We start from the raw sequence: 20,120 nt of genomic DNA on the forward strand, positions 1-20,120 counted from the left end.
ACTAAGGAGGGTTTGAATGTTCGCTTGATTGCAGAAGGAAGCTGTGTATGAGGTTGGCGTAACTTCAAAGAGCCCAAGTACATGCTTTAGTTTACCTACATTATCGTAACTCAATTTGAAATGCATGATATTTCATCTGCCACCAGTAATGTGAAATTAGCTGTATTTACATTCTGTAGCTATGTGGAGACGCTACATTGGTCTGTTATAAGTCATCTCTGCCCATGTCATTCATACACAACCTTTTATAGCGGTTTCACTTTGACTAATTTTTACAGTTTGGCTTTGAGCGGAGGAAAGTCTTCAAATGGTTCATTCAATCAAGGTACCCACTTTTATCTGGGCACCAGCGCGGGACAGATAATTAAAGTGCAGTGAGCTGCTCTAAAAGGAGAATTATTCCCACCTTCCGATCCCCTCCTCCTTGCCCCAATTGTGATTCTTAAATACAGATTACGCCTAGTGATCAGAAACCCACACAGGGAAGGTTATTTTTATATGCCTGCACAGGAATACAATGTACCAGAGCAGATTTCATTTGTCCTTGGAGAAAATAGTGATATCTGAAAGGTTTAAGATTAGCTACTGACTGGGGAAGCTGAAATTGTCGAGTTTCTTAGAAAGCAATCAGTGGTCAGGTATACCCCTACTTGAAATCTGTGATGTTTAATTATTTTGTCCTTTGGCTATCAACCTTGCATTTACATAGGCAATAAAAATCTGATGACACACTGAATGAGGCAGTATTTTTAATATTGAAGCTGTCATATAAACACTGTATTCATTATGTCTGATACGAATAAAGCACAGAGCATATTCCCAATGCCCCACCTAGATTATTCGATTATATATTGACTGTGGCAGTTAGACACTTCAATGTTATTGTTTCTGGTCGTTTGAAAAGTTTAAATACCATTTCCTGTCACTGTAAAGAGCATGTGAAACGTCTGAAAGGAAGGCTAACACATTATCACATTCAACCGTATCAATTTAAGGTGTTTCCTCAGCTTTATCTATTTGCCATCTGAGTTGCCATTTCTCAGTTTTCTCCGAATCTGTCACAGTTTCTATTGAGGCAAGCACATTTGAATTCATCATGATTCACTACCCCACAATTCTGTTACCATTCACAACCTACAGGGTTAGGCGTTATTCCCTGGGACATCCATACATCATCAATTATACAATAATTATATAATCAATATTTTTCTCATTCTGTCTGGTAAATCCTCAGAATCACTCACAAGGACATTAACTCTGGGTGTTTAGCTCAGTAGAAATATGTAAATGCTTTCATGATCAGTGCACCTGAAGGTTTTTGCATCGATAACTAAACAGCTGTTGACCTTGAATTCATGTTTTTGCTAGCGGAAGTCTTTCTGGCAATCACCCTCCGGGTGTTTGCTGTATTCCTTTGAAGAGTTGTGCGATTTGTAAATTCCAATAATATCTGCTGATACATTCTGCTGCCGTGAACATTGCATGCTCAGCCTTTGGCTCCAAATATGAGACAGCTCAACCGTAAAACAGCGGAAGCAGTCATTAGCACATTTTTATTGAGTCTCCATTATTCAACTCTTGGATGGTTTGTTTTCTCGTGGCAGCAATAAATCACTGGGGCAACATAATGAACTCACTGCACCGACACCTGATGCATGTGTATTTGGTCATCTGAACTTTCCATTTTTTGTCTGTTTTGCATTTTCAATTTCAGATGTTGTTGGTAATGTTCTGCTATACTGATGGCATTAACATTATAAATTGCTAAAGAAGCTGAAATCTGTGCCAGTTTCATAGTTAACAACAATAATAGATAGGGGCTATAATCATGGACATAGCCCGCATGTTTGGTTGTGTACAAGATATTGGGAAAAGTAGACTAAGGGGCCAGGGATCAGCCGAACTGGAAACTCAGTGGCCAATGGCAGAAAGAGCTCTTCCAGTCTATTTTCAGTGGAAGAGACTCCCTCTCCCAGCATTTAAAAATTATATTTTCATGGTAGAAGGTTCTGCCTTGTTGCTTCCAACTGTGTGACAATATCACCAAAGTAAACGTGCCGATCGCGACTGACCTCATCTCTGGACTTAAGTTTGGTGACAACTTAAGTTGCCATGTTTTATTCTGTCACTTATCCTGTTTATTTTTCCTGCCATTTCAGATTGTGTCTTCCCTAGAGTTCTGCCCCTCTCAAATAGTTTACCCCTAGTCAGCACTGTGACATCATATCACTGTGACAACGTGTCTGTTTAGGCCTGTCTACTGTGTATATACAGGTACTCCCCCACTTTATGAACTGCCTGTTTAACGATCGTTCGGACTTACAACTGGCCCTTGTACCGACCAGTCGCTATTGTGCGCTACGTACAACACCGCAGTGTGCGCGCTGCATGCGCGGCGTCTCAGCGTCAAGCATCTCATTGCACTTCACAATTATCAGTCTCAGTCTCGTTCCCCGCAGTCCGTCAGAATTCACTACACTAGCGTTCGCAATGGCCACGCCCCCCTTACCGTGAAATAACAAGGGTCCTCGCTTATCGACTAATTTGCTTAACAACCTACCTGGTTGTAGGAATGGAACTCGGTCGACTTATCTTAATATGCATCCAAAATGTTCACCATGCCAGAATCACTTTTCTCCATCATCAACACGAAAATCCTAAGGTACTTTTCTTGAAAGGAAGCGGAAAATATAAGAGTGTATTCATATACTCACAATTTTAATTTTAGTGTTAATTTACTTGTTGGCTCTCATCACCAATATTAGACTAGTGTATTTGTAGATGGCACATGTGGGTAGGTTGTACATGGACGCATAAGAAAATGAATCATGCTTAAGGAAAAATATGCATTTATGCATATTGGTATGTGTAAATATATCACCTATCAGTATTTGTTATGCGGGTTAAGGTGTAAGCCTTTGGAAGCATGATTTGTGACAAATGTATCCCTCAGGTGCATATCAATATTACACACGGTTGCATGGTACTCATTATTTTTTGAGGTGCTTAAAGTTTAATCAAACATCAATGAGGATAGAAAATTGGCACAAATTGCTTTTCTGGATGAACTCCATAACTGCAGAATTTCATCTTCAGACTCTTCATCTGATGGTGTCCATAACTCATCAAAGTGATTTGTAACTCTTGTATATTGTCGCAATCCTTCATGGATTACTCACTGGAGACTACTGTGGAATGTTAGGGATTTACGCAAAGATGTCTTCCAGTTTATGACAGTTTATGGCTGTGTACTATGAACATGAGTCTGGCCAGATGGAAAAACTTCACTGACGTTCAATACTCCTCTCTTTACCCCAACTGTCAAACGACCTTAAGATTGATATTTCTTAAGGTCCTTATTTCTAAATATTATGGAGAAATAAGGAAAGCAGCAAACATATCAAGCAGACTTTTTTTTTTCTCTCATTTTACAAATGTAGTCAGGCTTCTGCTTTTCCATGCTGACACTGTGTTATTTATCATTTCAGTTCAAGCTTAACTGAAATTTTTTTTGGATCACACTCTGTGCCCACAATTAGGGTTCCTGGAAAGTGGACATATTTCACTCCACCTCCAGCTGTATCAGCTATCTGATCTCTTATCTTCCCATGGTGCTTTGCAATACCTTGTTATGACAAGCTGGATTAAATATGCAGGACTCAAAAGTTAATTTTTACCTCCTAGTTATGGATGTTTCATCTAATATCTAATTGGAAATAAAATGATAAATGCATCAATTACATTAACACACGAACACCAAGAGGTCATCACTGGCCAGGTTTTTGATAATATTGGTATGATGTTGATTTATCTCCAATTACTGAACTTGCCGTATCTGTAATAACAAACAAAAAATGAATAGTGCTCTAACATGAGAATAGACGGAGAAATATACAGGAGAGCACTATGTAAGTGGATAATAGCATACATTAATAGCCCCCCTTCATTTATTACCTGTGTGATTGCCATTGATCTGCCCGGGAGGCAGCTGCAAAGCACACAGCACTGCGTGGAGATTGGATTTGTCATGAGTATCACCTCACTCGGGCACACTCTCCTGGAAAGTGTTGTGATTTAAACTCCTTTATGGAATTTCAATCTTTTTATGTATGAGTGTAATATCGGTGTGATCGATGACCAGGGATATTCCTCAGTACAATGTTCTTTTATCGTATTTCAAAATACGGGACAGAAGCACTGGTCTGAGTGTGAGTAGAAAGGGGAAAAAAAAATATATATATATAAAGTTACTTGTCGGAGAGAATTTGTTCTGCATATTTTTTGGGGACGTGATAAGAAATGCAATTCCTATAAGGTTTTACACAGTTGTATACATTTTGAATTATGTTTACCTGTTGGCACACTCCTACTTTATGCATTTATACATTTAGAAAAGGGGAAGAATAAAGAACTCTGGCATAGTAGACCAGAGTTCCTAAAGCAGGCATAATTTAAATTTCATCTACAACATATTAAATCAATATGTTTATCATTGTTATAACCTTCATTTTATTTCATCCCATGGAATGCATGTATTACTGTACGTACGTTGTTAATTCTGTTTCCATTTCAGAGATTCACTTAAATAAAAGGTGTTATTTTGCTCACTTGACCTACCTTTCCATCTCTCATGTGATCTTTCTTTTCCCCCAGGAGGCCGCTGGGGACAATGCAGGAGTGCATGGTCCAGCGGAGGACAGGAAGGAAAAGGTGCCCAGCCCTCACCTTAGCCAGATGGTGGTCCTCAGCAGCAGCGGGACCCTATACGGCCTGGCACAGAGAGTGGTGGCCACAGAGTCTCTGTAAGCACTAATTCCTGAATAGAGTTCCCCTTATCACAGCAGAGGGCCTCTCCTTAAAGTGTTCACTTAACTGTTACCCATCATACTTGGATTCAACAGTAGTAGAGATGCTAGCCACCATATTCTAATGAACTAATGCTATTGGACAGTTTTCACCATGGATCTTATTTTGAAGACTGCGAGAGGAAGGTCATACTTTCCCCACTGTTACCGGGTTTATATGAGTGGACTACGGAAAAGTTAAATACTTTGTACACCTGGTATGGTAATGTTGTCTCATATCTGAATTGTATCATGAATTAATATGCTTCTTCAGAGTCCACATTCAGTCCACATTAAGCTCCGATTGCATTGTCTTTTTCTTCAAGGCGGAGGAAGGAGTTGTATTGGACTAGTGGCGTACCGTAGACAGCAGCAGAGGAGAAGACAGTTTAACGCTGCTGTGGGAATAGTTAAAAGTCGTCTCCGGAGGTAGTTTAGGGGATCGGATAGCAATCTGTCCTCCATCCGTCTTGGTTACGGTCACATATTCGAGATACTTTGACATCCATTCTCAACTCCTGCATTCAGTCCCACAATCAAGTTCAGCAAATGGTGATGATGATGGTCGAATCTGGACATTTTTTAAACAGTCTAGTCTATTTTCAGTGTATGAAGGCTAAAGCCTACTCTTTAGGGCCAAAATATATTTTGACAGCTAACCTTTTATGAAAGGTGCAAAGCTACAAAGGTTATTGCCCCACCAGCTGCAGAAAATAAATGATTTCTGCTGCAATGGCATTGGCTGTTCGCAGCCTCCTTTTTTTACTCCACAATGTGTGATAAAAATCAGGCGGTGAAGCTCCACGAAGCACTTTCACTGATAATTTGAAATGGAGCAACTGCTCCATCACTCACCGCATTGCCTAAACTTGGTTTAATTAAATAGTTACATAGCCTTGGACTCAGAAACCCGCCTCGGTGTGTGCGTGCGTGCGCGTGCGTGCGAGTGACATATACAGAATGAGACACAAAATGATTATTATGGGCCTGTGGTGTGTGAGGGCTCGCTGCCAGTTTTCCTCCTCATACTGAGTTTCTGAATATCATCCTAATTGACTATTGTGTCATTGACTTTATAGTCCTGAAACTCTCCAAATCAGTCTCAGTCTTCGCCTCGCTCCCTCCATAGAGTCGCTCACAATCTCACCTCTGGCCTCCGCGTTTTCTCCCCTCACTCGCTCCTTCTCTCATGCTTAACATTTGGCAAGTCTAGTACCTGTATTCCAAGTACCCAGAAGCCCATATACCATATGAATATGCCTAGAATCCTCTTAGACCCAGAGAAATAAGACAATAAGACAAGTTTAACATGGATCCAAGACAGGCAGAAGGAAAAAATATATAAAAGTGGGGTTGCAAAAATTGATTGTGCAGAAAGTGCCTAAGAGTAAAAAAAAAAAAAAAAATGTGGCAAAGAAACAATGTTCATTTTGCATTGGACAAGATCTCCCGGGGCGTCTGTGTTCTATGGCACCAAAAGCCTTTCTTCTGAGGAGGAGCTCCATTAGGAGAGGCAGCGAGGCCACGCATTGGTTAACCTCGGCGTACGGAGCCTCCGACGCGTTGGGAATACGCAGCCTCTAAATACCGCCGTTACTTCTCGGAGGATCCTGAGAATAGAAGCTGCTTTGCAGTGCTCCGTCTCTTTGGGGCTTTCAAACGTGTTTCAACGGGATAACCAGTGAAGCTTTAGGGTTGGGGAGGAGGGCTTCTGAACAAAGATCAAAGTGTTGTGGCCTCGTGAGACGCGGGGAACCTGTGAAAACCCCGCTCACCGCTGTCTTCATACGGGCATGACTGGAAAAGGGATGTGGCATGTGCTTCCATCCTTACAGCGAGCTTCCTGGAGGCAAACGCAGAGCCGTTCCAGCAGCTCAGATCCATAAAAAGAACGTTTTTATTTACACAAGGCTCGTTTAAGTGTTTGTAGCTGTTTTTAATGAAGCGCTTGCTGATTTAGTGTGGTGTGGGCGGCACTCGTCTCCTTTTACTCTGCGTTCCCTACTGTGGATCGCTGGCTGGTCCCCATATAGCCGTACAGTTGATCTGTTTATGGAGCCATCAATTCGGTGAGTACTTAAATTGAGCTCCCAAACACATTAATCTCCAGAAGGTTTAAAAGGGCTCCTTGGGTTGTGCTTTCAATTATGACTCTCTGGGAATCCACGCTGTGAAACAAGCAGACGTTGACAGAACAGGTCCCGATGATCCAGCCGTGCGGGGATATCTTTAGAAAAAGGTAGCATACCCGGCTCAGTACATGGTGATATTTATTCCTTTGGTTATTGTTTTAATAAAATATGCTTGTGGGAGCTTGCCTTTGCCTAAATTTAAAAAGGCATTGAACTCTCTGGTCTAATGGTTTTAATTTTCATTCCTCCTCTGATCCTCCGCAAATGTCCCTTGTTGAACACACTCCTAACTCATTCTGTGCTTTCCCAGCTGGTCTGACTTGCACTCACCGCGCCAGCGCTGGTGTCTGATTTCTTGAATAATTGATTAAAGAACTAAATTGCTGTAATGAGAGCCCCAAGCAGGTCCAGTGTTTAGAAACAGAGAAGGAGTAGTTTAACCCTCTCAAATTTGAATAGTCATTATTAGCCCATTAACAGCCGACACCTCTCTTGGAGCTGTGTGTCATTAAAGTGGTAATCTGTACGATTATTTTCTTTAATATAGACTTATACTGATAAAGTTATATACAATATACTATATATACAGTATATATATATATATATATATATATATATATATATATATATATATATATATATATATATATATATATATATATAAATAATATCCCTGAGATATTCTATTATATAGGGTCCCTGAGACTAAATCTTATCAAATGGGGGCTTTAAGGCATAACTGACGTGTGTGTGTGTGTGTGTGTGTGTGTGTGTGTGTGTGTGTGTGTGTGTGTGTGTGTGTGTGTGTGTGTGTGTGTGTGTGTGTGTGTATAAATATATATATATATGTGTATCCCATACTTGATACACACATAAGAAACAGCCATTCAATTTATTTGCTTATGCATGCACTTTTCTATATGCTGTTTACATTCTTGGGGGATCCGCCTTTGCCGGTCATAATGCAAATATCGGGCATGTTCAAGAAGTCAAAAGCAGCCATGATGAATTTAGCAGCGTAGCTAGTTATGGTCAGTAAACTGTCAATACGGATGCATGTATGGATGAAAAAAACCCCAGCCCCCTCAAAATGTTGAGCGATCAAGAAAAAAAAAATCAAAATCATTTAAGGCAGTTGATTGAGGCCGTTTTAGAGTGAAGGATGAACCCCAATTTTGAAAGAAAAACCTCACCATTTCAAGTGAAATTCTCCGACTTGAAAAGTAATCCACCTGACACAGAAAACCTTTTGGATTGCCACTTTAAGGGATTTCGATCGCAGAGGTTTTTTGTTTTTTTTTCATCGTTAAACTTAACAGCATGAGACATTGTTGGTATTTGATCCTCTCTCCCATGAGCTTTCCATTTAGCTAAAAATAAACGTTATTGATTGCATTAAATGTTGCCACCTGAAAACGAGGAGAATTTGTATCACAGCAGGCCAATACAGGGCCGCCTCTTCCTATAGGCGATATAGGCGGCCGCCCTGGGCGCCATCGCGAGGGGGTGATCCGGGCGCAATTTGAGCACCTGTCTCCCTCTCCGACGGTTCTGACGATGCGCGCTCCAGCGATGGGCCACCCGTACCAAAACATGTGTTTTTATTCAAGATCAAGTCTCCGTCCTATGGAACAAAATAAGCACCGTGCGTAAATGAGGACGTGGGACATGGGACACACCCAACCCCCTCGACAGTTTGCCTAGAGCGGCGGAATGACTTTAAAAACAGTGCAGTTAAACCTACACATTTACTGTATTTTACAAAGTCAGAGCCAGAAAGTCTCCATGTTGCCTGTGGCGTAAACCTCGCATATTCACGGATGTTCACGTCATTTTTCAGCTTTTTTTCCTGTTTCTACGTCTGCTACTCTGGCTGTGTTTCTCAAGGTCGATTGAAACCACCAAATGTGAAATAGAAAATGCTGCCCGACTTGTTGGACCATGTCGCCACGTCAAGTTAATTGAGATTTAAAGATTTGGAGTCCAAAAGTGGTTTAGAGAACTTGCAAATTGACCCAGAGCTGTAGACTCCAAATCCGAAAATTAGATGTTGAACATGTTTCAACTTGCCCGATAGCATTTTCTCAGTTTTTCCCAAGGAACCGATGTCCAAGTTAGTTTTCCATTGATAAAGCAATTTTGGTGTTCCACTGATATTGATTGACTGATGATTGATATGTTGCAGTAAAACTTTGTCTTCTCATTCTTTACCCCGGGAGCCACATTAGAAGAAGAGTCGTTTCATCCGGGCAGAGGGACCTGGATTTCCTGATAATTATTAGGCTATACCATAACACTAAATATTTAGCACTATTTATAAAACAAATTAACATTAGATAGGTCAGTTGATAGAAAATAGTTTGTATATACTGTAGTAGGCAGTACTATTGTCACAGCCAACAGGCTTGTTGTTGTGAATACACCAACATAAATGTGTGAAGATATATGGGCTTTTAGGGTCTGATTTGGTATCCGGTTGTTTAATATAATATTAAATATATATAATAAACACTATAACACAGGTAGAAAGCACATGAACAGAAATGCTAGCTCGCTAGTTACTTTAAAGTCAAAAACCATTTACTGTTTTCTTTTACTGAGCCAGTGGGTCTCTTTTGGGCTACGTTGGCACTGCAGGCCAAAGTGGCCCAAATGTTTTGCTCATATGTGGCTCGGATCTGTTTTTTTTCATCACAGTGTGAACAGCACAAATCACATGGAATCGGATCTTTTCAATTTGAATTGGGCCATTTCCATATGTGGTCCTAAATCGGATACGGGTCTGTGAATTCATGTGACTTTTACGTCAGAGCAGGGATTCCCAACCTTTGTGTCATCACGTACCGGGAACCCAAAGCAAAATAAGTACCCCTGTGAATTCCACCCCCGTCTGAAGAATCGGCGAGCAGAGCGACCCACCCGGCAAGGGGGCACCCACGCTCGCCCGTTTTATAAATAGCACCAGATCGTGTGTGTGTGTGTGTGTGTGTCCGTGTGTGTGTGTCCGTGTGTGTGTCCGTGTGTGTCCGTGTGTGTCCTCTGACGTAGCGATCAGGCTCCCTCAGAGCTCACACTGTGTTTTTATTTTTAGATGTATTTTACTAAATTTCCAAATTGAACAAAACAAAAAAAAAGCCTCGTGCCCTTGTCTAGATTTAAAGATCTCATCCGGGGGCTTGAGCCGAGGTACACAATCCCACGCCGCCCGACGACGTGCTGGGTCGCGGTGCATTTTGCCTGCCTGCATGTGACCTCTTTGTTATTGTTGTTCTGCTCATGTGGGTCAGTTCAGGACCGTGACCCGTTCACACTGGAGTCTGATATTGGCCACATTTCAAAATAATGTGAACAGCCAAACAATTAAATCGGATCTGAGCGATGAATCTGAATTGAGCACTGAAGTTTGCAGTGTGAATGACAGAAGTATTTGGGCAATATCAGATTCCAGTTTGAAGTTTGACACACACACACACACACACACACACACACACACACACACACACACACACACACACACAGTATTTTATTGATCCGGTGCTATTCATAAAATGCGGTGAGTGTGGGTGCTCCCTGTCTTTTTATCTATTCATCTGTTCATCTACGATTTATTTTCCCTCCTGGTGCTGTATACACTGCTTAACCGTGGCGGACGGCCGCCATGCGGGGGGGGATGCCGCTGTGGGGCGGATTTGGTCCACTTTGGCGTGCAGTGTGAGCGTAGCCTATGCTAAGCGTTTGTGCATTTAAATTGATTTCAGTGTTAATGGGAAGCTTGAAATTGTTGCACCGTGATGAACGCAGACCAGAAAATCAAAATGGCGTTTCTGATTGGACATGTTTGGCACACGGGGCAACATAAACAAAGACAGTGTCTGCCGCTAGCCTACATGCTAAATGGATGTTCCGAGCTGCTCTGATGTGATCACTCATTTGTGTGTTTTTGCCAGGGTGTTTTTGGCCGAGCAGTTTGATTCTCTCCAGTCCCACCTGGACACTATGATGCCTGCTGCCAAGAAGCCATTTCTACAGCAGTTCTACTCGCAGGTATAGTCTGCTCTGTGGAACACGCCCCTGTTTGTCTTATTGCCTTGTAGTACGTCAGCGTGCTCCCTCTACTCTAATGCGCCCTTTTTCACCAGGCTTGTAAATATGCAGGTTGACACGCCATGCAACGTGCTCATAATGCCATTTGCAATAGGAGACGCTAAATGTGACCACATTGGCATTTCATGTTCTAAAAGTGCTAAAAACATTTCAGTGTTAACATTTTGAGACTTTGAGGATCAAGTGTTACCAGTATCAAAATATTACAATACCCATACCGATGAACATTATGTTACTAGTTAGAATTTTATCAATCCCATCTATATTTCTAATGGTACTGCTTGATGGGTTTTTGGAGTTTTCCGAGGATTCGGTGGCTCCACCATTATTCAAGCACGTTGTACTGCTTCAAAATGCGGTTGTGTTGTTGTACTTGTAGCTGTTTCGTGAGATGGCCGGCGTTACCCTCCTTAGGCACACTACAGTTCTCTTGCATTAATTAAATTTGGCTGTGTTATCATCCTCCTCGATAAGGTTGGCCCACATTTTCAAGCACTCCAACATGGCCGCCAAGCTCGGCGTACACGGAAGGTAAATCTTGTTAAGGTGATTCGGAGGGAAGCAAGTCGCGAGCTCCCAGCAATGACTGTGTCGGCTATGCTACACATGAAATCAATTTCTTAGGGTATAAAATTTGACACCAATCCTTGTCAATTTGATGTCAATCTTTTCAGTGAAGTCTCTGAACTCTTTTGGATGTTTATACGTTACAGTGTATATACAGTACATGTTTATTTAGTATCCTCTTGCCCTCGACACTGCTTTCAAATCATTATCTTTTGTCCTCCTACGACTTTAAGGCACAATAATTCACACGTTATATTCAAGTTCAAGTACTGACACATGACACACACACACACACACACACACACACACACTTTATTCTATTCTGACATACATTCTGACACACAGCACACACGTTACCACTACTCTCGTACACTTTTAACACATCACATCACTTGAAGATAAACAAGTCAAATTTGAAAAGTATCAGTTAGTATCAAAGTCATAAAAAAAATTGTATGTATAAAAAGTATTCAAGTGTCAATAAAAGCTAAAGATACAGTATGTACAATATATAGTGCAGTAGAACGGTACAGTGTCGACATCCCATTTGGCTGGATGATTAATGCGTAAATGTGATTAATTTGGATAATTGAGGTGAATATAATATCGTAATAAATGCTTAATTGCCTGCTTGCTTCCACTATTTGAATGGCTCCGACCAGTGGCCTGGTTCAGTCCGTACCGCATGGATCTGTTGAACACAGATATAGATCTTTGCGGGGGAAGCACATCTTGAAAACAGCTCTTCAAACTAACTGAAACATACCACATGGAAAATTTCTTGCAATCCCCCCCCCCAAAAAACTACAAATGTCCCACTGGCACTCATCCTTTAATTCATAACCGTTGACAGTTTTTACTTATATTTCACCGCCACGCAGCATTCTACATCCCCCTTCTCGTTCAACAACAACAATAAACTAACAGCTGTTTTCATGATGCTGTCAATGGATGTTAGTTTTTATTGACTTTATTTTTGCCTCCGCTCTATCAACTTGCTTGACGCTGACAATCCCACTAATGCTTCCCCCCCCCCCTCCTATCCGTCCGCAGACGGTGTCTACGGCCAGTGAATTACGGAAACCGATATACTGGATTGTGGCGGCCAAGGCCATTGACTATGAGCAGATGTTGCTCCTGATGGCTGGAGTTAAATGGGACATTAGGGAGATAATGTCGCAGCACAACGTATATGTGGACGTCCTGCTAAAGGTAATGATGCATGAGAAAACGGAGGTGTGTTTTTTGTTTTTTTTTACCATGTAGGTGGACAGAACTTGGCCTGCTCATCACTAATTATGTACATTTGTGAGTTGTTTGACTTCAAGAGTCAGAGGGTATCATCCAAATGCAGCAACTTTAAATTCAGCGAAACATAAAATCTGAATCTCCCCTGGGGGATTAAAAAAAGTGTTCATCTTATCTTACACGTAACAACATGCCAGCCGGTCAGTGAAACACCAAATCCCAGTACAGCTTCATAAAATGTGTGATTTCATGGAACTTTCTGAAACTTACGCCGATGCTCGTCAAAGTGTACCGATCCTTCACGACCTCCAATCTCTCGCCACTTTGGGCCAGGTGTCAAGTCCTCGCACTGAAGTTTCTGGCAGTGCCTCATCTAATTGCTGCCCCTCGTGAGTTGAAATACGTCCAGGGGCCTCTGTTATAAATTATTTGCCAAGTGATGAATTATTCAAACAAGCGGGCTTCGGAGAATTAAACGCAGATCCTCACTTAAGTTTCCTGCTTTGTGAGAGACCCAATCCCCAAAGTATTTTTGGAGAGACTTAAGGTTTCCCTTCCAAATGAGTATCTGTATTCACGCTGCCCACCTATCCCATCATGCATTTTGCATTGGGGTAGAACGGGTGGCTTGGGTTTCACGTCTCAGAGCAGGTCTTGCAGAAGCAGATTTAGAATCGCAAGCAGCCTATTATCCACCAGCACAAAACCAAGAGAAATCCCCATTTATGCATAAGCACGTTTTGAGAAGCTGCATCTGCAAAGTTGCCCCCAAATCAGCGACGTTGCAAAACAGATGGAGATGAAAACACACAGTTTATAACGGAGGAAAAGAACCCCTTCTATTTGAAAAGGATTTCTCAAAGCCCACAAAGAATTGACTTTTTGGGATTTCACGACGGCTTGTACTGAACTTTTTCCCGTGTCTGCCGCTTTGCCATTAAGGACGCCTGTAAAATTTTTCATGGGTCACCGGCTAAATTTAAATGTGTTACAGTACAAATGTTCTCACGGGACAGCTGATGGACCTGCATCGCATAAAAACATCGAATATACTGTACGTGGAAAGACATAGAATCCTCGACTGCAGGTGCTAATCCCTTTCTCCGTCCGTCCTCTACTCTGACAAATGCACATTTATATGTAGGTGATGGTTAATGATTGAAGTTGTTACAGGGTGTTTTATTGTCCTGCAAACGGGGGGAATTCTTTATTCATGAATTGCAGTTGATCGGCAGCATTTCGCACGGGCGCTGATTTGCATATAAAGTGACATGAAAAAGCTGCCGCCTCGGAATGACTCGCTCCAAAACGCCGGCATTGTCTTTGTGAACGAAACCTTTCATTTGCATTTGTTCTCGTGGAACAAAAAGCGTCGACTATCTGCCTCGAACACATACGGCTCCTCGAGTTCAAGTTGTCAGACCATCACTTCGTTACTTTTACATACATTCTTCACACACCGCTGGCGCCGCCGCCGGCCCGAAGACACGGCGGCCACATAATCTGGTAATTGCAGCATTTCACTCATAATTGATCATTGCAGAAAGTGGGAGCAGCGAGAGCACGGCGCGTTTTACAACACGGCCATCACGTCAGCTCAGATGATCTGGAAAGTTGAGTGTGGAAAGTCTTTTGCGCCTCCTCTCCTTTCCCACTGGTTTTCAGGCTTTTGCTCTTTTCGTCGACAAATAAGTAAAAAAAAAAAAAAAAAAAAAAAAAAAGATCGCAGATGTGTCTGGTGGCCACTTGCGGTCAATACGTCTTTGCCGCCGTGAGCCAGCGTGTTCTTCTAGGAGTGTTGTTTTTGCAGTTTGTTCGGGGTTGAAATTTGAAACGGGCCAGCTGCCATCGCACCTGCATCACTGACGCCTCAGAGCCGGAACGAGGATCCATCTCGCATGGGAGGAAACATGAAGGATTTCAGCAGTGTGAGAACGGAGATTCAGCATGAAAACAGTTGTTGACCTACGTAGCATAATCGAATCAAAACCTGTTGAAAACAAGTAAATCCCATCCTGGTTGTAAATAAATAAGGTCATTCGCTCAAATCTTTCATTTTGGGGTTTCTTTCGTTTCTTCTTCTCCTCCTCAGGAGTTTGAGGAGTTTAACAAGCGACTGGGCGACGTATCCAGACACGTGCGAATCCCGCTGGCCGTGTCCAACGTCCTGTGGGAGCACTGCATCCGCCTGGCCAACAGGACCCTCGTCGAGGGGTGAGTGACTCCAAATGCCTGGAGGGCATCGGTTCTCAACATGTGGTCGCGCCCCCCCCCCCCCCCCCCCCCCCCTCCCTCTAGGGGAGCTTCCAGGGATGGAACTTTGGACTAAATCATATCTAACAATAAAAATCTCCTCAGATTGGGGTCCCTGAGACTAAATCTTATCAAATGGGGGCTTTAAGGCATAACCGACGTGTGTGTGTGTGTGTGTGTGTGTGTGTGTGTGTGTGTGTGTGTGTGTGTGTGTGTGTGTGTGTGTGTGTGTGTGTGTGTGTGTGTGTGTGTGTGTGTGTGTGCGTGTGTGCGTGTATAAAACGAGTCGTAGTCAAACATTTATAATATCTGTGGACTGGGAACCGCCTGGCCGCTGTCCACTGCAATTGTGCAGCGGGTTAACTGTTAGTGAACGTACCAGTTTAGTTTTGTATATCAAACAAATGCCGTTAATACTCGTCATATTATTGGGATATAAATCAGCCTCACAGTTGCCTAAGACCAGCGGGCACGCCGTGCGAGGGGCAGGAAATCTGCAAAAACAAACACAGCTTACTCAATATTCGTTCACAACTGCAATTTATCACTGCAGGATATGCTGGTGTGTATGTTGAACGCCCCCCTTTTCGGTCTGAGAATTTGGAAGGCGTGGAAAATGTTGTTGCTCGCACATTTATCTAGTGGTTTGACACCTCTACCGTTTTTGGTGAAAAAGACCGTCGATTCCAGGGCGTAGTCGTAAATATGGCGGCAGAATTTGTATTTTGGTGAGTTCTTCCCAGGAAAACATGTAGTGACGCTGATTTGAAGTGGGGTGGATGGGGGTGGAGTCATAATTTATTCTTCCCTTCTATTTCATAATTTTACTGTTCATTCTTCAGTTGTTTAAACATCTGCTTATCATAAATTCGAGTGCCGCAGCGCTCTCCAAAGCATGGTGTCAAGACCTGCGAGGAACGCAGGGTGGAACTGCCTGGATAAGATAACTGCAGACACAAACAGATGTTGCCTGGTTGCCTGGTTCCCTCAGACTTATCTCTCACACAACCTGCCTGCATACCTGTCAATACCCCCTTCCACGCTGGCAACCGGCCGCGCCACATCCGTGCCAGTGCCATGTCCCCTGTCAGTGAAAGCCAAGCATTTTTTCTATACATGTCATAGTGGGGAAGTGTTTAGAGTACACGTGACCCCTCTCTGTGTGCGCACACACACACCATTTTAAAGACACTGATTGTGATGTGAGCAATATGAAAAGGTGTTTACTGTCGTGATTTGGGACAGGCCACTCTGAGGCTGCTCAGAATCAGGACTGGATTTGCGTTCTTTGAAGCTTAAAACATTTGTGGATCATCTCATTCATCCTCCTCCATCTACACTTGGCTGGTGTATGGCTGGGGACCTGAGGACACGCAGTGTCGCTTTTGCTGCTATTTGGACACATGACACGTGAAATATTAATAGCAAACAGCGAGACAGCAGGGGGCGGGGCTTCCCATGAGAAACAGCAAGCCCGCGGGGGGGGGGGCTTCCTGTGAAAGCAATCGGCCCCGTGCCCAACAGGCATGTTTGGTCCTGACATGCGACACTTGTAATATTAATAAACTTGAACAAACAAGCGATACAGCGAGTTTATCCTAAAGTGCGACTTGGGTGTGTTTTTTTCCCGTGAGAAAGAGTGTGTTTTTCACCACGAGTTTCTGCGACTTTCACAAACAGGCATGTTTTGAACTGGTATTGAAGTAGTATATATCATTTAGGGTTATTCCTTCTTACGACTGTTTTGTTTTAACCTTCCTGCCCTCCGATTGAAATTGAAGAGTCTTAACCATCCTGCTCTGCTTCATTAATTCTGCCTTAACAAGAATCCCTTGGACAATGTTAAACATGCTGATGCATTTAGTACCACTGCACCACTGTTGCTCCATTCAATCAAGCTTCCTAATTAAATAAAGGTTAATTCACACCACAATTACCCAGGTTTAAAAAACCCGGGTCAACCCGCTAAAAATAGGTGATTGACACCTTTCCCATTGCCAAGAGAAATGCCGTTTTTTTCTGGTGCATCACGTTCAATGTCACAAAAACGCTGGAAAAGGGGAGTGTCATGGTTCCAGGGTGATTGGGAGCAAAACAGTCGAAGAGACATCAACTTAAACAACAACATAAAACTGAAAAAATATATATATATTTTGAGGCGTTCAAAAGGATCTGATCTTTCATGAACGACCCAACACTATAGTAGAAGCAGCGTGGAGTCCCTTACTGCCGGTGTGCACCGGTCCTTCGGGAGCGTGGACCGAGGACCAACTTGCTGAGTGATTCGGAGGCCGATGGGGAGCATGGGGGTTCTCCGCTGTGGTCCCTACGCTGCGATCCCCACACTCGCAACACTATACGGTCCCTAATGCGGGAAAAAAGTCAATAACTTCAGATTTTGGTTTTGGATTCTAAACGGAATATGCGCGGTATGGGAGCCAAAATAAGCTGGTTGAGCCTGATGTCCTGTTTCTGTGTGGCGTTTGCATGTTCTCCCCGTGCTCACATGGGGTTTCCTCCATATAACATCAGTAAGGACCCGCACCAAAAACATGCAAAAGATGGTTGTGTGACCAGCGATGGATGTTTGGAATTGGTCCCCGAGACGTTTCTGTATGTTGCTCACTGCTCCTGGCTGCCCCCTGGGGAAGGACAAGCCAGGATGGGTTAAAAGCAGAGGACAAGTTTCACTGGCCACCATTTTAAGCACGTGTGTGTTGGTCGCCGTTGCCACGTGGGTGCATGTGTTGTGTGGTGTGTGTGCTTGTGACGAACAAAGAATCTTCTTCTTGTCACTTGAGTCTCGCTTGATGTGGTTGTTATCAAGTTCAAGTTCAATCCATCATTGATAAGCAGCAGCGCTGTCTTACTGTACATTCAGTAGACTTTAGATACAGTACTACGATGGTGGAGATACACCAACTGCAGAACTACAGTACGTTGGCGACGTCAATGGACTGATTTTGACTGACCTCCATCGACATGATGCTCCATCGTCCTCCCCTCCCCCTCCCCTGCTCCGCCTCTGCAGCTACGCCAACGTTAAGAAGTGCAGCAACGAGGGACGGGCCCTGATGCAGCTCGACTTCCAGCAGTTCCTGATGAAGCTGGAGAAGCTGACAGACCTGAGGCCCATCCCCGATAAGGAGTTTGTGGAGACGTACATCAAGGCCTACTACCTGACGGAGAACGACATGGAGCAGTTCATCAAGAACCACAGGGTAAGGACCGAAAGAGCTGGAAGACTGACAAGAGTGTTGACTTAGTGATGGTAGAGAGATATTAGAGTTTAAGAGCGTTTGAGTTGGAAGTTCATGACAGTCTATATACAAAGCTGAAGTCATTGGGTAAACATTGACATGAGAAGTGCCTTGGGCTTAGACTACAACTTTGACTCGACTGTTTCTTTTATTCCCTTTTTCCACTACAGGAATACTCCATGAAGCAGCTAGCTAACTTGGTCAACGTTTGTCTGGGTTCGCACATCAACAAGAAGGCCCGTCAGAAGCTCCTGGCGGCTATCGATGACATTGACCGACCAAAGAGATAAGACGGGAACGAAACAAAACCACCCAGCCCATAACACTGGACACTGCAGCAGAACTGACGCTCACGACTCTACTCTACACTACAGACCGAGCTCAGCTTAGAATGTCTATATTTATTCACTGTACACGTAACATGGTCGAGGTGTCTGTGGAACAGATCAAGTGCTAGTAAACACCATTGGCTCCCGAACCTTTTGGAAAGGGGTGTTTCATAATAGTTCTATACTAATGTTACTAACCGGCATACTCATGTGGTAAAAATAACACTGCTGTAATTTGTACGGTGTGTGTGTTCATCGTTAAGAACTCTAGCATGTAACTTCACCTGGATGTAAATCCCACTTCAGCGCATGGCCATATTATTTATATGTGTGTATATATATCTATATATATCTATATATATAGATATATATAGTATAATCACATGCGTTTTCCTGAAACAACTCCAGTAAACAATTAAAGCGGTTACTCCACATGTATTGTAGACGTTTAATTTGAAGCCGAGGGGAAATGAGCTGGATTTCAACCCGACTTGAAATGGAAAAGGATGTTTGTTGACGGTAAAGACAGATGATGAGCTGTGGTCTGACGGTGCCCTTTAATGGAACCCTATCGCTTATGACAGCCCAGATGTTTGCTCTGTGATATTTCAGTTGGGTTTAACGTGCCTGACTGAATTTTACTCCTTCACGTTTTGCTTTTTATTTGTTTCCTCTGACTATTTATTATAGCAATTCTGAAAATATTCTGGAAGAAGGCCGAGCTCAAAGTTATTTCGCTTGTTTGCGCACCAACTGCACTTATTTGTTTGTCTGCCGCGTCTCATGATGATGGTGTTTGATTGTCCGGGGGGTGGAAGTCTTTTTGAGTCTTTCTGATGAAAGCAACGTATTGCTAATCGTGCAAATCAATGTCTTCGCTTCTCTGTGAATAGCAAAACGTGGAGCGCTCTGCAATCCATTTTGCAAGCTCGGCAGTCGGGCATCGATCAACTCTTTCACGAGGTAAAAAAGGAACTTTCTGAAGTGTTTCCATCCAGGTGGTGGGTGACCTCAGCATTAAAAAGTATTTTGATTATGCGTATAGGAAGAGTGAGACGACCTTTCCTGGAACGTCAAGTCAAGAAATCAAAATAAAAAAAAACCTTAATCAAGTAACATTCTTTCTGTACTACTTTGATTCCATTCTGTATTTGTGAACAGCTCCAAGAATGTTGCTGTCTGATGTATTGTAATATGTTAAAGATTGCTTTATTTATTTTATCTCTTTTTTTTTTTTTTTTTTTTTAATCAGATAATTGCGTGAAACCTGCATTATTTTTATTTTCCCTTTGACTTTCTCTCTGCTCCCTGTACTGTATCTCCGACTGTACTGGAAATATCAATATTTAATCAATTTTTTTTGTAATTTTATTTTACGGCTCT

At 42.7% G+C, this 20,120-nt stretch overlaps 1 protein-coding gene across 2 annotated transcripts in view; it reads left to right on the forward strand.

Moving 5' to 3' along the window:
* Positions 1 to 20,119, forward strand: part of vps50 (VPS50 subunit of EARP/GARPII complex) — a 144,449-nt gene extending 124,330 nt beyond the window's left edge. For both annotated transcript variants that reach the window (XM_080000449.1, XM_080000450.1), the window contains exons 23-28: positions 4,654 to 4,802; positions 10,924 to 11,020; positions 12,701 to 12,859; positions 14,988 to 15,109; positions 18,180 to 18,369; positions 18,579 to 20,119. In XM_080000449.1, coding sequence (XP_079856575.1) covers positions 4,654 to 4,802; positions 10,924 to 11,020; positions 12,701 to 12,859; positions 14,988 to 15,109; positions 18,180 to 18,369; positions 18,579 to 18,698 — 837 coding nt within the window. In that variant the 3' untranslated portion in view covers positions 18,699 to 20,119. The remainder of the gene's footprint in view (positions 1 to 4,653; positions 4,803 to 10,923; positions 11,021 to 12,700; positions 12,860 to 14,987; positions 15,110 to 18,179; positions 18,370 to 18,578) is intronic.
* The last annotated feature ends 1 nt before the right edge of the window (position 20,120 follows it).

The sequence above is a fragment of the Zeus faber genome, assembly GCF_960531495.2.
Source record: "Zeus faber genome assembly, chromosome: 1".
Classification (NCBI taxonomy): Eukaryota; Metazoa; Chordata; class Actinopteri; order Zeiformes; family Zeidae; genus Zeus; species Zeus faber.